The sequence below is a fragment of the Sorex fumeus genome, unplaced genomic scaffold, assembly GCF_029834395.1.
Source record: "Sorex fumeus unplaced genomic scaffold, SorFum_2.1 ptg000063l, whole genome shotgun sequence".
NCBI lineage: Eukaryota > Metazoa > Chordata > Mammalia > Eulipotyphla > Soricidae > Sorex > Sorex fumeus.
Window position 1 is genome coordinate 45,044,071 of NW_026606120.1, and position 20,518 is coordinate 45,064,588.

Genomic DNA, 20,518 nt, shown 5'->3' on the forward strand with positions numbered 1-20,518 from the left:
GAATTGATGGCCACCAGGGGCATATGCAGTGGGGGGTGGGAGCGGGAGAAAGGGAGATATTTGGTACTGGGGGCATAACCAGGGCCTCTCACATGATGAGTTCTACCACTTGGACCATATGCCCGACCCCTGCATACTATCTTGAAGCACCCCATTCACACTCGTGCAGGTGGCAGGCATTGCTCTCCCAGGAAAAGGATATTTGCCAGGTGGAAAACTGAATTTTGTTTTCATTACCTGCTGTTTTCATCATAAGCGGTTACTGTGGCACAGGGCATTTCTATGTAATGACTTCTTCATGCCCAGCCACAGTTGCTGGAGCATTAAATGGGCAGTGATAAGAGTTATCTGTTGAATGGTGTTGGGAAACACTCTGCCATCCCCTTCCTCCTGTTCAGAGGTTCATGGTTTCCAGAATCTGCAGATTTTTATTTCCTACATACACTAGACCCTGCAATGAAAGGAGCAAGGCCAACAAGCGTGCATTGCACCAACTTTCTATGTGTCTAGTTCCCTAACTAGTCCCTGGAACAGGGACATGCAAACAAGATCGGCTGCTTTGGCAGATGACCTGTCACTCATTGTTCCTCATAAAAGGTTTCCTCTCTGGACTTGCATAGTGAAGCCAGAGCGTGAAATCCTAAATTCAACTGATTAGCAAAGAAAGGAACTGTGGGGCCAGGATTAAGGGGCTGTCGACCCTACCCTGTCACTGGGATAGCGAACTATACCCCAGGGTGCCGGAAATGTGCCTTCAGCAGGTGAGTGCTGGTACCTACTAATAATTACCAATGGGTTTTGTGCAGTCTTCACCAAAGGCGAACAGCAGGGTTTCTGGTGAAGATGTTGGTGGCCCCAATCGTTATACGTTAAGCAGTCTCTAGGGCTGCTTCCTTATCTGCAAGACTTATGGGAAGATTTGGGCAAGCTGACGCATAGGTCTAACGTTCTGATCCTGTCCTTTGGCCAGGCGCCCCCAAACACTACGACAAGAAGCAGCGGTAAGGTTGCCAGCCGGGATCCCCGCCCTCCGGGCCTAGCACGGGAGCGGCCGGGTCTCCGCACCCCGCCCACGGCCTCCTTAACCGGGCGCGGAAAGCCGGCCTTCCGCCCTCCACGTTGTTCCCTATTTGTGCCACGCCCCCTTAGACTAGGCTTCTAGACTCCGCGTCTTAACCTCCCCCGCCGGGGCCCCAGGAGTCAAGGGTGGACTGTGGAGTCTCCGCCCACATGAGATAAGTGTGGACAAAGAGTTTAGGAGGAGGAAAGAATGAGACTTGACATTCAAGGGAGGACAGTGAAAAGTAAAGGGTGGGTTAGGGCACAACTGCGGAATTTCCCCCTTCAGCGTCCTCAGCTATATAGTTCATCGAGTAACCCCATCCGCACACGAGAATGTGACCCTGTTAGACACTGGCCCTTTAAACAGAAGGCTGGCGGCGCGGGGTGTCCATGTGGAGCTGCTCCATGCCGTGTTGTCCTGTCCGCCCATTGGCCCCTGGCCCGATGACGTCGCCTAATAGGATGCGAACGCACTGCGGGGGGAGGAATGGAGACAAAACACGGACCTGGATCACGACTCCGCTCCCTCCGCTAGTTCCTTGGCAGCCTCCTGCTGTCAGCTCCGCCTAGGGGCGGATCCGGGGGGGATTTGCGACAGCAGGGTAGTTGCAGGAATTAGATCACGTGTGGGGCGGGGCGGGGACTCGGTCAGTCTTTGCCTTCTCTAGGTTTCCCTGCCCCGGAATCTCCTTATTTGAGCTATTTCACTTAATCACTTAAGTGAAATCACTCGGTCAGTCTTTGCCTTCCCTAGGTTTCCCTGCCCCGGAGTCTCCTTATTTGAGCTATTTCACTTAATCACTTAAGTGAAATCACTCGGTCAGTCTTTGCCTTCCCTAGGTTTCCCTGCCCCGGAATCTCCTTATTTGAGCTATTTCACTTAATCACTTAAGTGAAATCACTCGGTCAGTCTTTGCCTTCCCTAGGTTTCCCTGCCCCGGGATCTCCTTATTTGAGCTATTTAGGTCTTGAATTTCCCAACCTTCCCTCCTGCAAGACAAATTTAGTTGTGAATGGCCTACAGACGTAGCCCTCGCTCAAGCTGTGGCTTACAGTCGGGGCGGGGCGAGGAGGGAAAGCGGAAACGAGGGGCTCGAACGCGATCGATCAGTCCCCACCCAGGCCACGTGTGCTCGCGCCGTCTGTAGTGGGCAGGGCCAGGACGCTTAGGACCCCGCCCCTCGCTTTCGTGAGGCGCCGCGGCCCAGCGGGCGGGGGCTCCGGTCCGGGCTTTGGCTGCGGCCCCGGTGTAGTAGCGGGGGCGGCGGCCGGGGGCAGCGCGGCTCCTTCCCTTGTTGTGTGTGTCGGTGCCTCCTCGCCATCTTGTTGCAAAGCCTTTTCTTGTCGGCGGGACTCCCGGGGACCGCGGGGCGGGAGGCATCCAAAGGGAGGAAGAGAGGGAGGGGAAGGAGGGAAGCAGTGCCGCCTTTTTTTTTTGCATATTTTTTTCAATTTGCAAATTCTATTTTGCAAATATTTTGGGAGACATTGATTTTTCTCCCCGTGCTCCCCCGTTCTTCCCTGCGGAGTGAGCTGCGCCGCCCAGCCCTGTCGCCCCCCGGAGGTGATCCCTCCCTCCTGCCTGCCCGCCAGCCTGACCTGTGCTCGGCTTGCGGGCCGCAGTCTCGGCCCCGGCGCGCCCCCGGCTGCTCTCGGCGCGATGAGCATAGACACGCTACTGGAGGCGGCCCGCTTCCTGGAATGGCAAGCGCAGCAACAACAGAGAGCACGTGGTGAGCGGCCGGGCCGAGCCCCTGGGGCTCTGGGGAAGGGGAGGCGAGCGACCCGGTCCCCGAACCCACGGGAATCGGTGGGCAGGACACCTTCCTGGTCGATCCGTGAAGCCGGGCAGCGCAAGGCTCCGCTCAGGAGCCGCTGCCTGGGGAGGAGTGTGGTGGGCAGTGAAATTAATTAATGAATTCATTAACATGCTGCAAGGGACCTGGCTCCTGTGGGCGCCACCCCGCTGCCTACCACCCTGTGCATCTTCCGCGGGGGGCTCCATACGTGTAGGTCAGCAACACCCTGGGTAGAGCTGAAGATATGTGAGCCGGGGGATGGGGTGAGGAATGGTATTGCGTGGAGGCGGCAGACCCGCCTGTGCGTGCGTGTGTGTATGCACGGGGGCTGTGTGATGTGAGCCTTGAGCCAAGCGGATGAACGGACGTGTACATGGGCGAACGTATAGTGCACACAAGTGGGCGTGTGTGTAACCGAGTGAGGGGGATGGGAATTACTCTACGCCGAGCAACTCCCCGGCTTTCCTGGCCGTGGGGAGGGTGCGGGGGGCGCTCCCGGCAGATCTACGCGCCTCTTGGGCGGAGGCGGCCTTTGCAGAATGAAATGACATCGCGTGTCTTATGATCCTGGCCAGCCTCGCCTAACCCCGCCTCCTAGAACTGGGCTGGGTCGCGGGTCCGGGGTTTGGGTGAGAGCTGGCGGGTTAATGTCTGCGAAATGGTCCGCAGGTCGCTGGGGGTAGCCCCCAGCCCCCCTTTGCTGCGCCCCACTTTAACCGGTATGGAATGTGGCGTGTCTGCGCGTTCCAAACCCGCTCTCGGCTGGAATGTTGCGTGTGCCTGCGTTCCAAGCTCGTTGGTTACACCAGGCGGTGACGTGTACGAACCCCGCCTCCGACCACGTGCACGGGGGACACTCCCGCTGGGGACGGCGCGGCCAGGCCCCGCCTCGCCGCCTCGCGCTCGGCCAGGGGCGGGGCCTGGGCGGAGCCTCGCTCCGGGTTGGGCCCTGGCTTTGGCCGCTGGGCATCTCCCTGGGAGAGCCTTTGCCCTGCGAAGGAGGAGCCAAGCTCACCTGCCGGTTTCCCCTGAGCCCCCTTGTTTTGATCTTAGGGCAAGGGAAGCGCTTAGGATCCCAAAGCAACGAGACCTTTAGAGCTCACACATTCCCACTGATCCTAAAAACGCTCTCACCAAGATCTGCTGGCAACACCCCGGGTTGGCCGCGTTGTGGGATAAGCCTGATGGAAAAGGGGCAAGCTTTGATGTTCACGCCCCACTGGTGAAGAGACTAGAACTTTAGATATCTCTCATTTCCACTCTCCCTTGGGGCTCCCAGCTTGGGCATGTTGCAAAAATAAGGACTGTTGGGCATGTTGCAAAAATAAGAAAAGCTCCGTTTTCTCATCTTTAGCGAGGCCCGCAGCCCTAGATTAGTGCAGTATCAGGGAACTCCCGTCCCCTCCAACTCCCCCTTCACAGCCCTTCGACTGCGTTGGTGGTGGTGAGAGTGCTTCGCCCTCCTTTCCTTTTTCTCTGCCTATTGTTGCTTCAATGATGAGTCATGCCGGAGGTAGTAGTGTGTGTTGTGTGCGCGCGCGCGCTCCTGCAGCGCGTGCCTCTGCCGCCGCCGCCGCCGCCGCCGCTGCCGCTGTCGCCGCTGTCAGGGCGGGCGGGGAAGCATTGGGGGCAGGCTGGCGGCTCGAGGCGGAGAAAGCGCGGGCCGCGGTTTCAGTAGGTCTGCTGGCCTCTCAAGGTCGAGTCACTCCGAATAGGAGATTGGGTTTTGTGGAAGTGATGGGCAGGGACTGCTCACCAGCCGACTGGAGCAGGGTCAGGCAATGAGCTATGACTGGTGACCCGGAACGTCCTGCTGAGGGTGTGGGGGGGGGGGAGGGTTGCAAGGATTGAGTCTTCACCTGCTGTCACCATCAACACCTGACTACTGTAGTACCTAATTTGACTCCACTGTGTCCCGGATATTGTATATGCTTGAACCAGAGTGACTCCGTGTTACCCCAAGGGAGTGCTCACTTCACCTTCACTTTACCCCCAGGCAGGTGTCCCTTCAGGGAGAGGGTAGGCAACACCCACTGTCATATCCCTCACCCTTTCCAAGATAAGTGAGACCAGTGCTGGCCATTCAGGAGGACAAGGACCAGGTGTGCAGCATTGTGAAAGCCTGGGAGCTCTGCCCACTTTCAGGTGGGCACTGGGGGGGCAGAGCACTGCACTGGGGCTGCTTTAGTTACAAGGGCAGTAAGTTTCAAGGGGCCTGGAAAACCAGGATCACTCCATGAGCTCTCGGATGCTTCAGACCGGACCTGGCCACAGCAGTTTTATCCATATGGCTTTGCCCTTGTTGAAGTTCTGTCCTCTGATTTAGAATGGGGAAACTCAGGGGGGCGGGGGGTGCTTTCCCAGGGTGATCAGCGGCTCTGAATGAAGCTCTTCTGCCTGTGCCCGGCTCAGTTTCAGGAGTGCTTGTCCTGAGCTGCACAAGCCAGTTCCTGTGAGTGAGAGGGCCGAGGGGAGGACAAGGCCAGCCTGGTGGTCGGCAGAAGACCCTGGTCACTTCTGGCGTCATGGAGATAGCACAAATGGAATCCCCTCTTTGATAGGAGGGAGTTGAACGTGTCCTCCGGCTTACTGGGCCCAGAGCCATCTTAGCCCTTGTCTTGAGCATCTATGGAGAGGGGAGAATTCCCGTGAACGTTCAAGGCCTCCTGTAGAGAACTCTTCAGCCCTGTGCCTGCTGATACCTGGGCAACAGCAGCGTGCAGTGACTGAAGGGAACCAGGGATAAGCCTGGTTCAGGAACCATTGCCCAGTTCTCTATTCCAGCCCTTGGAGGGGCATGCTAAATTCACTGCGGAGTCCCTTTGAGCAGATCCCAGAAAGGTGCCAAAATAAGTCTTGTTCATGTGAGAGAGGAAGAGTGCACCCAGGAGTGCAGCTGAGTGTTCATTTTAAGGAGCATAAACACAGTGGTCCTGAGAAGCACCCCAAGGGACCACAGTTTACTCCCCACCTTTGTTTCCTTCTGCCCAGGCTGCAGAGAGAAAGTTGCTATTCTGTATTTTTGGTTTTTGTTGGGGTCCACTCCCGGTGGTGCTTGAGGCTTACCCTGGCTCTGTCACCCCCTGGATAGGCTCAGGAACCAGAGGTGATGCTGGGGATAGAACTTGGGTTGGCCAGTGCAAGGAAAAAGCCCTAACTGCTGACTATCTTTCCAGACTCCACCCACCCACCCACCCATCTGTTTTGGTTTTAGTTTTGGCTGGGGATCACTGCTGGCTAAGCTCCTGGAACCATGGGATGGGGGTGGATTTGCCAGCGATCAAAACCTGGTTGGCTTTGTGCAAGGCAAGCACCTTACAACATTATCACTTGTTTTCCAACATTTCTGAATGAGCCAAAGTGGGCATGGAGGTGGCAGCTTTGGTGGGCTGAGCTGGTCTGGAACACCCTTTCTTGTTCGACATCAGACCTTACATTCTGATCCTAGTGTGATCGAGTTTGAGTTCTTCCTGGCACCTGTGAGTTATACCCTCCAGTCTGTAGAAGAGGGCATTTAATGAGAAAGAGGTTTACATCTCCTTGGGGTAGGGGGCGTGGTGCAGTTACTTCCAAATATGCAGAACAAGGCTGGAATAGGGTATTTGCCTTCCACAGGTTCAATCCCCAGCATTTCTTATGGTCCCAGGTACAATCCCTGGCATCCCCATATGGTCCTCTGAGTATCACCAGGAGTAATTCCTGAGTGCAGAGCCAGGAGTAACCCCTGAGCAAAGAAAGAGAAAAACCAAGTATGCAGAACATGAGATTTTCTTTCAGTGCAGTATGCCAGGCTCCTGTCCTTGAGGTTAGGGGCCCTATGTTCCCCTGCTTGGGGGAAAGTGAAAACTTGCCCCAAAGCCAATGAAAATGGGGCTTCTGGCTTTAGACAAAATAATGGAAGAACAGGGCTGCTAAGACTCCAGCTTCTAGATCTAGTCTTGAGACTGGAGTGAGGGAAGATAATTGGGGGCTCCCAGCTTGGCTGTGAAGAGTTCGCAGCACTGTCTATGGAAAGCCAGAGCACAGAGAGGTGATTTCTCTCGGGCTGTACAGAAGCCAGCGCTGGCTGGAAAAGTCTGGGTGAGGAAGGCCTCGGCTCACTCGAGCAAGCCTGCACCAGCCTGCCAGCTCCCCTTCCTGAAGGGCAGGGGAGATACGGAAGAGGCCCAGGCTGACCAGTCCAGCCCTTGAACTCTGGCTGCTGGGAAACCACTGAGTGCTTCCCCTCTCAGAACACTCCCCCTCTACTTCCTCTTCTGCTGCCTGTGGGAGGGCGGGTGGAGCTGCCTGTGTTCTAGCCAACCTGGCTCTCCCTGATTGTTAACTGGCCCAAGAGCCCTGAGGTTTTCTGGGATCCCCTGAACCCAAAATATCTGTAAAGGACTTGAGAGGTGCCCGCCCCAGAGACCACTTACCTAATTTTGTCCCCCCACCCCCAACACACACACACCCTCCCTCTTATGGGGTGGGGTGTTTGGGGCGTGTCCACCCAGCCACTGAGCTGACTGTTCTGTTAGTCAGCAGTGTGGCAAACCGAGGCAGGAAGGCAGGCTGGGGGACCCGCCTGCACCCTGGCCTGGGGGCTGCAACTACTTGCCAAGGTTCCTGATCAGAATTTGGAGCTAGGGGACCACACTGAAGGATGACAATGCACAGCACCGAAGGGGGCGGGTGGGCGGGGGCAGGGGTGGGGGAGGTGCCCCAGGAATAGGAGGGGCTTCTCTTGACCTCTCAAGTCAGCTCCTGAGCGGGCTTCACCCTCCTCTTTGGACTTCAGTAGGGTACAAGATTGTCAGACCTCGTTGCCCGCCCCTGTAGAAAATCCAGCTTTCCTTTTATCTGCCTCATTCCTTTGTAGTTTGTGCTACAAACTTGCTGCTGGTGAGGATGTGGGGGATTTGGAGGAAAATGAGTTCAAGAACCGAGGGCAGAAGAAGAAGTTTTCTGTCCGGTCTCTGAGGAGACCAGGAGCATTGGGATATAGCCTGGGAGTCCACAGACCTGGCTCTGGTTTCCTCATGTGTGAGCTGATGGTAATGCCCTGCTGTGTGTGATGTGTGTGTGTGTGTGTGTCTGTGAACTAGTGCAGTGGTTTCAGTTCCCCATGTGTGATGTGTCTGCATGTGTATTAGTGCAGTGGTTTCAATCTTTTTTACACCTGCAGACCAGCACCACTCCTCAAACTGGTTGAAAGCACTGGGTTAGTGACCCTGTGTTGGCAGAGCCAGTGATGCATCTGCCAGGTGGTAGAACTGGCTGGGTCTAAGCCCCAGTCTCAACTGAGTGACCCTCTGCAGGTCACTTGACCCTGAGCTGCTTTGGTACATCTGTGAAATGAAAAGTACTGTTTGCCCACTAGGTGCTCAGTAAATACTGCTGACCCTGGAGCAATGTTCTCTGTAGCCCTCATTTCTCCTACTGGGGCCTGTGAGGTCTTTTGTGAGCTGGCCTCAGCCCACCTCATCACTCAGCACTCCCCTTAGCCTTGTTGCTCCTGGCCCTCTCTGCTCATCACCTACCTCATCCCTTGGCCTTTCATAGTTCCTGTTACACCCCCACCCCCAGGCCATGAGCTCCCCGAAGGCAGGGACAGGTCTGTCTTACTCAGTCCTCAGCGCTTAGCCCAGTGCCTGGCTGGGCATAGGTGGGTATTTGTGGTCGCTGAACATTGGCTGGGATAGGGCTAGAGGATGGGTTGGTCAGAGGACAGGGGAAGCTGGACTGTTAGCCTGCCTGAGATTCCCCTTGTGTTCTCTCTGCGTAGAGGAACAGGAACGGCTTCGCTTGGAGCGGGAGCGAGAGCAGGAGCAGAAGAAGGCCAGCAGCCTGGCCAGGCTGGCCCATGCCCTGCCCTTGGAGGAACCCCGCATGGAGGCGCCGCCCCTGCCTCTGTCCCCGCCTGCACCCCCGCCAGCACCCCCACCCCCACTTGCCACCCCCACCCCACTGACTGTCATTCCTATTCCAGTGGTGACCAACTCCCCGCAGCCTTTGCCCCCACCACCTCCCCTGCCACCCACAGCTCAGCCATTGCCCCTGGCACCTCGCCAGCCAGCGCTGGTTAGCACCCCTGGACTCAGCATTAAGGAATCTGCCCCCCTGCCCACCAGGCCACAGGTGCCCCCACCTGCTCCCCTGCTGACAGACTCTAAGACCACGGTCCCACCCACTGGCAGCCCCAAACCTTTGCAGCCCCTCCCCACGCCCATCCTGACCATAGCGCCACACCCTGGAGTACAGCCCCAGCTGGCCCCCCAGCAGCCACCCCCACCCACCCTTGGGACCCTGAAGCTGGCACCCGCTGAAGAAGTCAAATCCAGCGAACAGAAGAAGCGGCCTGGGGGGTGAGTGAGGGGTGGCCGAATCCAGTTCTGTGGGATAGAAAGAACACCCAGCCCCTGGGCTGTATGTGCTAAGGTAACTCCAGAGCTAGCCCTTGGGGGGAGAGGGGTAGCTGTAGGACAGCTAGCAGGGTGCTTGACTTGCATGTGGCCGACCCAGGTGCAATCCCTGGCACCAAGTGTGCTCCCACAGCACTACTGGAAGAGATCCCTGAGCACTGCTGGGTACGGCCCCAAAACAAAAGAACTAGCCTTACAGAGCCACCTCCTCCCTCCCCTACCTAGAAGGGCCCTCCTCTATATGTGAACACATTCTCACTCATAGTCCCCCGGAGTAGGGCAATGTTCTCAGGAATCTGTGTTTTCTCACATTCCCCCTCCCTACCCCCCATTGGGTCTATGACATTTCTGTGCCTTTGGACTGAGTATTATTGGCTTATGGGCCTCTAGGTGACGCAGGTCTCTGCTGTTTGATTCCCTGGAGCCCGTCTGTGCCCTCCAAGGGTGCCTGTGCCACCACGCAGGGCAAGCATCACTCACTGCTTGCTTTTATTGAGAATATCAGGAACAGAAAAAAGCCGTGGCCTTGGGGAGGGGCGGGGGCAGGAAGGCCGCCTAATCAGACCCTCCTGCCTGAGCCTTCTGTCTGTCTGGGTTTCAGGATCGGAACCAGAGAAGTCCACAACAAATTGGAGAAGAACAGGTGTGTGTGCGTGTGTTTGTAATTCTGGGCTCGCCTCTCCCAACATCTGGGCCTAGCGCCACCCCTAGTTACCCCAAAGCTCTCTGGAGCCTTCCTTCCCTGCCCCTCCCCCCTCCCCCCACTCCATCCACCCCTGGCCTCCCGCCCCGTGCGTGCCAGCTGACCGCGCTGCTCCCTTTCCCCAGGAGGGCCCATCTAAAGGAATGCTTTGAGACCCTGAAGCGCAACATCCCCAACGTGGACGACAAGAAGACGTCGAATCTGAGCGTGCTGCGGACGGCGCTGCGGTACATCCAGGTATGGGGGAGGGCAGGCGGCCCCTCCGAAGGGCGGCGGCGACGCTGCTGCAGCGCTTCCTCCGGCTCCCGCCCGCCCTCCTCCCGCGCCGGCTCCCCCGCCCGCCTCCACGCGGGCGCCGAGCACATGGCTCGGCTGACGTCAGCGGGGCTCCCCGCCCGGGAGGGGGAGGGCGCGTGCGCAGCCGCGTTGTTCCCCTCCCCCTAGCCCCGCCGCCCGCCCCCCCTCGCTGCTCCGTGTCAAACCCGGGGCCGGCCCATCCTTCCTGCCTGCCGCTGTGCGGGCGCCCGCGGGGGAGGAGGGTGGAGCAGCCGGGGCGCGAACCCGGATTGCGCCCGACTGGGGGCGGGGAAGAGCTGGGCGTGGCTGCTTCCACCCGGCGCCGGCCCCTCCACCAACACTTTTCCCTCCGTAAGCATTTCTTCCAGAACTTACGCCTTGAGGTGCCTACCCTCCCAAGTGGGTTAAACCTGAAGGGGAGCCGCGCCTCTCGACAGCTCTGGGGTCATCGAAACTATTTCGGTTTCGCTCCCATTGCCTCGGGGTTGGTTTTTTGTTTTAAAAAGAAGCCCGTTGGGGCTGGAGCAGTAGCATCGGCGGGTAGGGCTTTGCCTTGCACGCGAGCGACCCGGGTTCGAGTCCCAGCATCCCAGATGGTCCCCTGCGCACCGCCGGGGTAATTCCTGAGTGCATCGCTGGGGTGACCCAGAAAGCAAAAAAAAAAAGCCCGTCTTGAGGGTCCCCCGGGCTGTGTCTCGCCCCTTTGGGCTCCAGGCTCCCCGCCGCAGCGCCGGGGGGTGGGCGCCCGCCGGAGAAGACAGTTGCCATGACTGCCCGAGTTTCGGTTTCCCTGGAAACGGAGGGAGGGAGGGAGGGTTCCGCGTGCCGGGAAGGAGGCCGGGGGGGCGGGGGGTGGCGGGCGGCCACGCTTGGCTGCCGCGGAGACGGAGTCAGAACGGAGCCTGTGGGGAGTGGGAGGGACTTAGGGCGCCGGCCCGCGCGGGCGGGAGCGGGGGCGCGGGCGCTTCAGGGTCTCCCTGTCGGAGCTCTCGGGACGCTTGGGGGCTGGCCGGCGTGGGACCCGTGGGAGCGGGTGGCCTAGAGGGTCCGGCCGGGCGCCACCCCTCCCCCCGCCCCAGTTGCGGGTCACAGCCCTCAGGTAACCCGAGCCTGACTCGCCGAGGGCGGGCGCGCCGCTTCCCGGCCGCTCCCCGCCGGCGGCCCCCTCCGCGTCTCCCGAGCGCGCGCCGTTTGCCCGCCCTCCGGCCGAGGGGGAGGGGCTGGCGCGCCTCCAGGTCGCTTCCCGGCATCCGGGCGCGCGGATTGGCGGGCTGGCCGGGGGGCGGGGCCGGCCGCCGGGGGAGGGCGCGCGGGCTGGGAGTGACGCAGCATAGCCCGAGCCGCGTGGGTGCGCGCGTGCTCCCGCTGGGGCGGGGCCTCGCCTACGGGCTCTAAGGTCTGGTAGTGGGTACCGGAACAGGTCTTGGGGCTTGCGGGGTTCTTTGGAGGCTTACGTCTGGAGCTAGTTTTTGTTTGCTGCAGGATGTGGGTTTGTTTGAGTATCAGTTACATGTGGACTGGGAGCAAATCTCTGTTCTGATTGCTGTGACTTGAGGATCAGTTTTTTCTTGTCTGCTGCATTAGTGCTACACAGAAAAGCATAGTATTTTCTCAATAGGGATGTTAGAAAAATAGACAATACAAATATTATTTAGAAATAGCACAAAACGGCAAGTTAATTTTTCGATACACATGCTTTGGAAGGGGAGCTTTGTATGACATATGGGTTTGAAAAAAAATCAGAAATGCAGACTCAGAACCAGTAGTCTTAGGACATGAGCCCAGTCTGAGTAGGAAACAAAATAGGCTGTCTATAAGAGATGATTTATCCTGGTTCTGGCAATGGAAACAAAAAACTTGAAAGGCTAACCATAAATCTTCAACTTCACTATTTTATTCGTTCTATTCATTCAGGTATATTTGGAAAGCCCCGTGCTGATTCACTCCCAGTGCATAATGTTTGTTTAAATATCAACAGTTTTTTTAAAGCTGCATATTGGGGCTGGAGATGTTGTAGGGTTAAGGCATTTGCCTTGCTCTGAGTGGACCTGGGTTTGATTACTGACTCCAAATTCTATCTCACCCCAACCCCCAGCCTCCCCCAGAATGATCTTTGAGCACAGAGCCAGGAGTAAACCCTGAGCATTTCTGGGTGTGGCCCATCTCCCAGCCTCCAAGAAAAGGCTTCACATAATTCTGAAAAAAATGGCAAAAAAGTGGTTATGCTGTGAAATGTGGTAGGTTTGATCTTGTGACAGAGGGATTAAAAGCAATGAGAGCAGTGCTGTAGGGACAAAGATGGAAGGATTTGGGAGAGTGAGGGAAGTTGTTGAGGAAATTTGAGCTGAGGCCTCATGGCCTCTCAGCGATCCAGGCAGAGCGGAGAGAATAGAATCCAGTGCAAGCAAAAGTTGTGTAGCAAGACAGCGCAGAATGCTGTTTTAGAGGCTAAAAATAGTTAAAAGGGCTGCCACGCCAGGATGGCAAACTCCATGGAGCTGAAAGAGGTATGCATCAGGCTGTGCCCAGCGAGAGCTTTGGTTGTGTGTGGAGGTGGGAAGCTGTGAAAAGGCCGTGGTTCCCCCAGCCAGACCCAGAGTGTTAGGGAGTGGATGTATAGGGGTAAAGAATTTGAAGGAAACCACAATGGACAGAAACAAGAGCTGGCGAGTAGTTCGTTACTGAGCCACATATTCAGGTAGATTTAAGAAGGAAATGGGTTTAAAGTAAAGCAATTTGAATAAATAGCAGTACTCCTACATTGAAACAAATAAAGTAAAGCAATATGGACTAAAGTTTGATTCTGGGAAAACTTTCTAGGGGCCTCTTGGCCCATGGAGAGGCTTCATCCAGAGGTTTCATTTGCCTTCCTCTGAGTGGACCTGGGTTTGATTACTGACTCCAAATTCGATCTCACCCCAACGTTGCCCCAGCATCCCCCGGAATGGTCTTTGAGCACAGAGCCAGGAGTAAGCCCTGAGCATTTCTGGGTGTGACCCATCTCCCAGCCTCCAAGAAAAGGCTTCACATAGTTCTGAAAAATTGGCAAAAAGTGGTTATGCTTGATGGGGAGGGGGAGAGTAAGGGGAAATTGGGTCTCTGTTTTTCCAGCAGAAACTGGGGGAAAAGCAGGCTGATCTCATAGGTTGATAGGGCTCTGTGTGGCCTGGGACCAGCTACAGATGTATAAAACTTCCAGGCATCAGACCAACGTAGGTTCCAGAGTGTGGTGGTGCGTGGGTTCTGTGGGACAGGTACTAACAGTTTGAAGTACTTCTCTTTCACTACTAAAGTTGGAAATAAGATTTTAGAGCCACAGGAGTGACAGTAGGTGGTACTAAGGGGGTACTAAGTAGGTGGACTTGAAGACACAGCAATGCCCAGTAGGGACAGTCTATTCCCAAGATGCCAAAGGAAATGCTGTGGGGATAAGTTGAGTCTCAGGGACAGCTGTGATTCTCCTGTGAAGGGGAGGGAGCCCCTTCCCCCAGGTTAAGGCCCTGTGCACTGCGCTGTCATGAGCAGCTGTAGGGGCAGGGAAGAACTAAGCATTGAGTTGTTTTCATTTTGGGCTACTCCCCACCATTGCAGCCTGGCAGGGGCAGTGTTTCTTGAAGGAATGAGAAAACAGAACACTTCGGTCATATGAGCCAGTGTGGACTGGGTATTGCCCCACTAAGTAACTGTTCAGGTGTGTGGGACTGTGCTGAGAAGGGTGGGGCTTGGACAGAACAGCAGGAGGAAGTGGTGCCTGGCCATGACGGTCCGTGCTTGGAAGTGAGGCGCTCAGGAGCAGGTTGGGTGCCAGCGGACGGCAGCTGGGCTGGATTGCCCACATTAGCTGGCAGCTCCAACAGCGGGAGCTCCAAGACTTGGATGAGCTGCTTTACTGCAGTGTCAGTTAAGTCATGCAGGACAGGAGAGATCTGGAAAGGATCTGAGAAATGGGACATGAGATGCTGTTTGGTGGAGCTGCTAACAAGCCTGTGGGAAGGGAAACTGGAATCTTTCTGATAGAAGGTTCCAGAGGCATGGCATCTGGTCTGTGTGAGGGAGTGAACCTGTGGGCTGGGGAAGAGGTTAAGAAGAAAAGGTTCTCTCCCTGAGTTCTTAGTCAAGCGAGGGACCTCAGCATCGCACTGTTAGAACAACTTGAATCCTGGGGGGTGGGACTTGACGGTTCTCTCGGGTGCTCAGGGTGGTATTGAGCAGCCGTCTCTCTCTCAGTTTGGGCACCAGGTTGCGTTTCAGGCAGATGATGTTCCCACTCCAGTCCTACCACCAGTGTCCACATCCCTCCACCACTGTCCCCAGGTCCCTTCCTGCCCCCAGCCTGTCTCCAGGTTCCTTCCTGCCCCCAGCCTGTCTCCTTGATAGATACTTTTTTTTTTCTTTTTGGGTCACACCTGGCGATGCACAGGGGTTACTCCTGGCTCTGCACTCAGGAATTACCCCTGGCAGTGATCAGGGGACCATATGGGATGCTGGGAATAGAACCTGGGTCGCCTCATGCAAGGCAAACGCCCTACCCGCTGTGCTTTCTCTCCAGCCCCAATAGATAAATTTTTAAGTAATTATGGTAGTTCAATCCCTGCTAGTAGCAGTGTGGAGAGCTCTGCCGGTGGTCATTGTAGCTCCAGTCTAGGTGTGAAGGGAGGAGGGGCTCAGTGGGGAGCAGGCCAGATTGGGGGCAGTTCAGGGTGAAGCCAACAGCTTCTGGGGATCAGATGAAGGCAGGTCAAGGAGGTGAAGTGAAAGGTCGCAGAGTCTGGTGAGTCATTCTGAGGTGACAGTGGAGATGATGAATGGTGGGAAGGAAGAAGGGAGTATCAGGTTTCTTTGGGAAATGGGTTCCATCGGTGGCTGACTGAGTGGTGCTGGGGGCCTTGAGCATGACCTGAGGGGTCTTAGCCCTTCTGTCCTCCTCAAGGAATGGATAGCAGAGAGGGGCCGAAACCTTGAGGACAGAGTTGATGTGGAAATGTGGGGGAGTGACCTGCGCTCCCTTCACTGTCCCCCGCCCCTCCCCCACCTCCAGCCCACAGGCAGTCCCCAGCATGCAGGGCCACCCTGAGGCCCGGGGCACCTGGAGGTTAGACCTCCTGGAAGGGGGCTGTTTGACACCCACGGGGCCAGATGACTGCTGCTCAGGGAATCCTGCTGTCCCCTGCCCTGTTCTCCAGTCTCTGAAGAGGAAAGAGAAGGAATATGAGCATGAGATGGAGCGGCTGGCGCGGGAGAAAATCGCCACACAGCAGCGGCTGGCCGAGCTCAAGCACGAGCTGAGCCAGTGGATGGACATGCTGGAGATCGAGCGCGTGCTCAGGCAGACCGGCCAGCCCGACGATGACCAGGCCTCCACCTCCACCGCCTCTGGTGAGCCGCGCCCCCCAGCCACCGTCCCTCCATTTCTCCACCCTTTTGTTTCTCGGGCCCTTCTGACCTGTCTCTGTCACCCCCCCTCCCCCCCAACAGAGGGTGAGGACAACATAGACGAGGATATGGAGGAGGACCAGGCCGGCCTGTGCGCGTCTAAGCTGAGCCATCGCCCTCACCCAGAGCTGTCGAAGCCGCCGCCCAGCGCTGCCCCTGTGCCTCTGCCCCCCCATCCGCACCCCCATTCCCAGTCTGTGGCCCTGTCTCCTGCCCACCTGCCCGGGCCGCAGCCACCACAGCAGAAGACATCACTGCCGGCTCCTCCTCCCCCGCCAGCTGCCCCTGCCCAGACACTGGTGCCCGCTCCAGCCCATCTGGTGGCCACAGCTGGGGGAGGCTCCACGGTCATCGCCCACACGGCCACCACCCACGCCTCAGTCATCCAGACTGTGAACCACGTGCTCCAGGGGCCGGGTGGCAAGCACATTGCCCACATTGCCCCCTCGGCCCCCAGCCCTGCTGTGCAGCTGGCACCTGCCACACCCCCTATTGGCCACATCACAGTGCACCCTGCTACCCTCAACCACGTGGCCCACCTTGGCTCCCAGCTGCCTCTGTACCCACAGCCGGTGGCAGTGAGCCAGCCCGTGGCAGTGAGCCACATCGCCCACACCCTCTCACACCAGCAAGTGAATGGCACAGCCGGGCTGGGGCCCCCAGCGACCGTCATGGCAAAGCCCGCTGTGGGGGCTCAGGTGGTGCACCACCCCCAGCTGGTTGGCCAGACAGTGCTGAACCCTGTGACAATGGTCACCATGCCCTCCTTCCCGGTCAGCACACTCAAGCTGGCTTGAGGACGAGGCCACTCAGAGGCCCCCCAGTGGGGGCAGGGAGGGGGACCGCTCCCCCACTCTCCCACCCACCAGCTCCACACATTCCAGCCAGGCCCACCCCACCCCACCCCACCCACCTCTAGGCCTCTGAGGGGAAGGGGGTGCAGAGACTGAGCCAGGGGAGGGAGGGGCTGCCCCCGGGAGCTAGGCACAGGGCAGGGGACCCCCCCACTGCACTAGAACTTGATAATGAGATTCTCGGGTGAACAGGCTGCCTGTCTGGCCTGGCGCCAGCTCCGGTGCCGTTCCCGCTCCCCACCCTCTGCCCTGCAACCCATGTGATGTGGACCTGTTCTCTGGCGCCCTGCCCTGCCCTGTCCGCCTTCCTGTGCTGCTGCTGCTATTGCTCTAGCTAGTGAGGGCCTGAGTCTCCACCTTCTCTTCCCAGGCATTTGGAGGGGGCAGGGGGACGGGAGCAGAACTCCAGCAGCTGGCCCTGGACAGCTAGAACGGCAGGGGCCCTACTCGGGGCCAAGTGACAACTTCTAGGAAGTGGCTGATCTGGGGGACCCTCCCCCGACGGGGGCTCCCCATAGCAGAAACTAGATGGTTCTCTGCAATAAACCAAACCCAAATTGTTGCCAAGTTTCCAGAGCCCCCGCCCTCCCCCCCAACCCTTAATTGCTGGGCGCTTGACCTTAGTAGGGCAGGCCCAGGGTGGAGTGGAGAGGGAGAGGTTCTGCTCCCCACTCATCCTTGGGGCCTGAGTCTGGAAGAGAGGTGCTGACTGGCTTTTGGCTTCCAGGAGGCAGAGGGGAGGGGTCCTGTCTGCATCTGCTCCTGGGTTCACAGGGCTCTGCTCTGTGCCAGGGGTTTAGGGGAACATCCGCAGGTGTCTCCTGTAGCCTGAAAGACAGGAACCAGCGTCTGGTGTGAGTTCCATAAGCCTGAAGCCTCACAATTGAGGCCATCACAAAGCTAAAGCCCAGAGGTCTGGCCAAAGCCTCCCAACCTCTTCTCAAACCGCCTGGGCCCTGGAAAAGTGGGAGCAAGGCTGGACCATCGAGGGGAGCTGACGCTTCGGCCCAGCTTCTGTCTCTGGCGTCATTTTTCTTGAGACCTCCCTTTCCCCAGTGGGCCCTTCTAGGTGTAGCCTCCTTGGCAGGCCTCTGGGTCAAGGGCAGGGCTGAGTGAGCTCAGAAGGTATGAGGGCATCGGGGGTAGGGGTGCTGCTCTCCCTGCCTCGCCTTAGCACACAGCTCTGACTTCTCTTCCTGTGTGGCTGATTATGACGAGTGGCCTTAGGTGTCAGGCACACTCAGCTCTCCACGTGAACACAAGCCCTCCAATGGCCTTTCCTTGGGAGGAAGTGAGTGTCGGAGGTGTGAGGTCTGCGTGGCCTCAGAATCCCCTCAGGTGTGCAGCAGGATGCCACAGCTGGTGCTACTGTGAGGAGACTGATGCCTCCTCAGGCCCTGTCTGCACTTGCCTGGCCCTGGAGCATTCCCAGGAGCCGTTCCCTGGAGTGACCTCTGCTGGCAAGGGAAAGAGAGCTTTTGATGCCTTAGTGGCCTCCAGGAGGGACCCCTGTACCTCCCCAATGTGGCACTCCCACCTTCCAAGCTAGCTGCTTCCTGCACCCGCAGCCAGCCCCGCCTGCCACCCTGGTTCTTGGGGGAGCTGGTTTTGCTTCCCCAGTGTAACAATGGTTAAAGAGCAGAGGGGCCAGTCAGAGACCTGGCGACCTTGCCCTTCCTTTCATCTCTCTTCTTGCATCCTAAAGCCCTTCCAGAGTGTCAGCCAGATGCCCCTTGGGCCTGCACAGATACCTCATCTGCCCGCCCCCCACCCCCGAGCCATGGGGGCCCCCAAACTAGTGCCGAATGACTATGTCCAGATTGGTGATGATGGGTGTTGTTGCTGTTGTTTTGTTGTTGTTTGTGAATGCTGTGACGCTGTGTGCCCAAGAGGGCAGCCTCGGCCAACCTTTCATTGGGCATCTTCCCTCTGAGCTGTCAGGACCACATCTGTCCTCGCCCCATGGGACTGCCTGCCCCTCCCCGCCCTTGCCCTTCCAGCCTGGGGGACACGCGTGCACATACACACACACATCTTACCTCTCATGCGTGTTTTACTTTTTGATGTCTAGAGTGGCTCACTGGCTGGGAATCTTTACCTCGGGGAGAGGAGGAGATAGTTCCAGGGGAGGGGGGGAGGCAAAGAAGGGCAGGGAATACCTGGAGAGGACTGGGGGGTCACCGTAACCCTTGCTCTCTCTAGGAACAGCTTCTCCCTCCCATCCCAGGGTCCCACCCGTCCCCCAAAGAGGTGGCCCTTGTTTACAGTGAGGACTCGGTCACTGTGTCTCCGTTTCCTGAAATATAAACCGTAGTGACCCCAGACTGTAGAGATTTTTATGTGTTTGGATACATCTGCTGTGTGGGAAAAAAAAAAACTACAAAAACCCTAATTTTGTACATATTGTATTTTTACTATTGAACTGTATTCTAGTGGCTGTTCATGCTCCAAGACTTTAGGTATTGAGACATGAATACTACCCATGTAATAAGCACTTGCCTGGAATAAAATATAAAACTGAAATAAACCTGCACTGAAACCTGAGCAGGAGCTGCCAGCCTGCAGCATCTGGGTCATTTTGTTACAAAAAGTAGCCCACAGAGCTCTTTGTGGAGAGGCCTCAGGTAAGAAATCGCCTGTCCCGGCCCTGCTGAGGAGGTGCGGTGGGGGGACAGGCTTCAAGCGGCTTCCAGTGGGCTATTTTAGAAAACATCTTGAGAACCTACCAGTTTTAATCGCCATGTTCAACCCTCTGAGAACTGCAGTTCTCATCTTCCTTATTCTTTTGCAATGCTTTATACTTCCTCAAACCATTCCTACAAACACTATCTTGTTTCATCTCAGTTGCAGAGTGAGGTAAATAAACCCAGAACTAGCCCTTTCTGGTGGACGAGGAAGCAGGTTTGGGGTGACTGGCTAGTTCATAGCAGAGGCCCTGTGGAGCTGGTCAGATCTCAGCATGGGGCAGTGCCCTCCCGACACTGACCAAATGCTGCCCCACACAGGGACCTTCCATGGGGTCGGGAGAGTGAAAGAAAGTTCCAACGGGATGGTGGACGGGTGCTTCCCGGGAGTATGTACAGAAGGAAAAGAGATTTCCCGAGAGGATGTACATTGGATTGTAGTGAGACCATGTCACCTAGGGGACTGCGGGGGTTCCTTCCAGGGAAAAAGTTATATTCTAAGCTGTGCCTGGAACCATCTCTCTCCAGTCTAGAGAAGAGCGCCTTAGAAGTGGGGCTGGAGTGATAGCACAGCAGGTAGGGTGTTTGCCTTGCATACGGCCCGACCCAGGTTCGATTCCCAGCCTCCCATATAGTCCCCCAAGCACGGCCAGGAGTAATTCCTGAGTGCATAAACCAGGAGTAACCCCTGTGCATCGCTGGGTGTGACCCGAAAAGCAAAAAAAAAAAAAAAAAAAAAAAAAGTAAGTGGGGAGGGCTGGAACAATAGCACAGCGGGTAGGGCGCTTGCCTTGCATGCAGCCGACCCGAGTTCAATTCCCTGCACCCCATATGGTCCCTTGAGCACCGCCAGGAGTAATTCCTGAGTGCAGAGCCAGGAGTAACACCTGTGCATTGCCAGATGTGACCCAAAAAGAAAAAAAAAAGGTAAGTGGAGTACAGGGAAAGAGGGCAGGAACATTTAGCAGGGTCTAAATAGAGATAGTGTATAACTATAAAAGGCTGTTCCTGCCTCTCCCACCCCAACCCCAGCTTTTCAGTAGGGTTCTACTTGCAGCGGATCCCCAAGAAAAGGGGGAGAGGGGTAGTAATGGCTATCAATATCTTGCATGTGAAGTCTGCAAAGGCAGACTCCAGAAAGACCAGGCGCGTGTCCCACCCTCCCCCATCCACTACTCTGCAAGCCAGGAGCCCTTTCACTGGTTAGATGCTGGCTCCCTCTGCTGGTAGCTGCAAGAAGGGGTTAGTCCCTTCCAAACCTGGAATTCAGGCCTAAGGTTAGAAT

General features: G+C 57.0%; 1 protein-coding gene across 2 annotated transcripts; it reads left to right on the forward strand.

Moving 5' to 3' along the window:
- The first annotated feature begins 2,218 nt into the window (after nt 1-2,218).
- Nucleotides 2,219-19,091, forward strand: MNT (MAX network transcriptional repressor). Of its 2 annotated transcripts, XM_056127866.1 has the most exons (7): nt 2,725-2,795; nt 7,720-7,894; nt 8,626-9,205; nt 9,864-9,905; nt 10,091-10,202; nt 15,446-15,638; nt 15,738-19,091. In XM_056127866.1, the coding sequence occupies exons 3-7, from the start codon at nt 8,730-8,732 to the stop codon at nt 16,490-16,492; spliced, it is 1,578 nt and encodes a 525-aa protein (XP_055983841.1). In that variant the 5' UTR covers nt 2,725-2,795; nt 7,720-7,894; nt 8,626-8,729; the 3' UTR covers nt 16,493-19,091. The 2 variants fall into 2 exon arrangements, with proteins under 2 accessions (XP_055983840.1, XP_055983841.1); XM_056127865.1 differs by lacking the exon at nt 7,720-7,894 and having other exon boundaries at nt 2,219-2,795.
- The last annotated feature ends 1,427 nt before the right edge of the window (nt 19,092-20,518 follow it).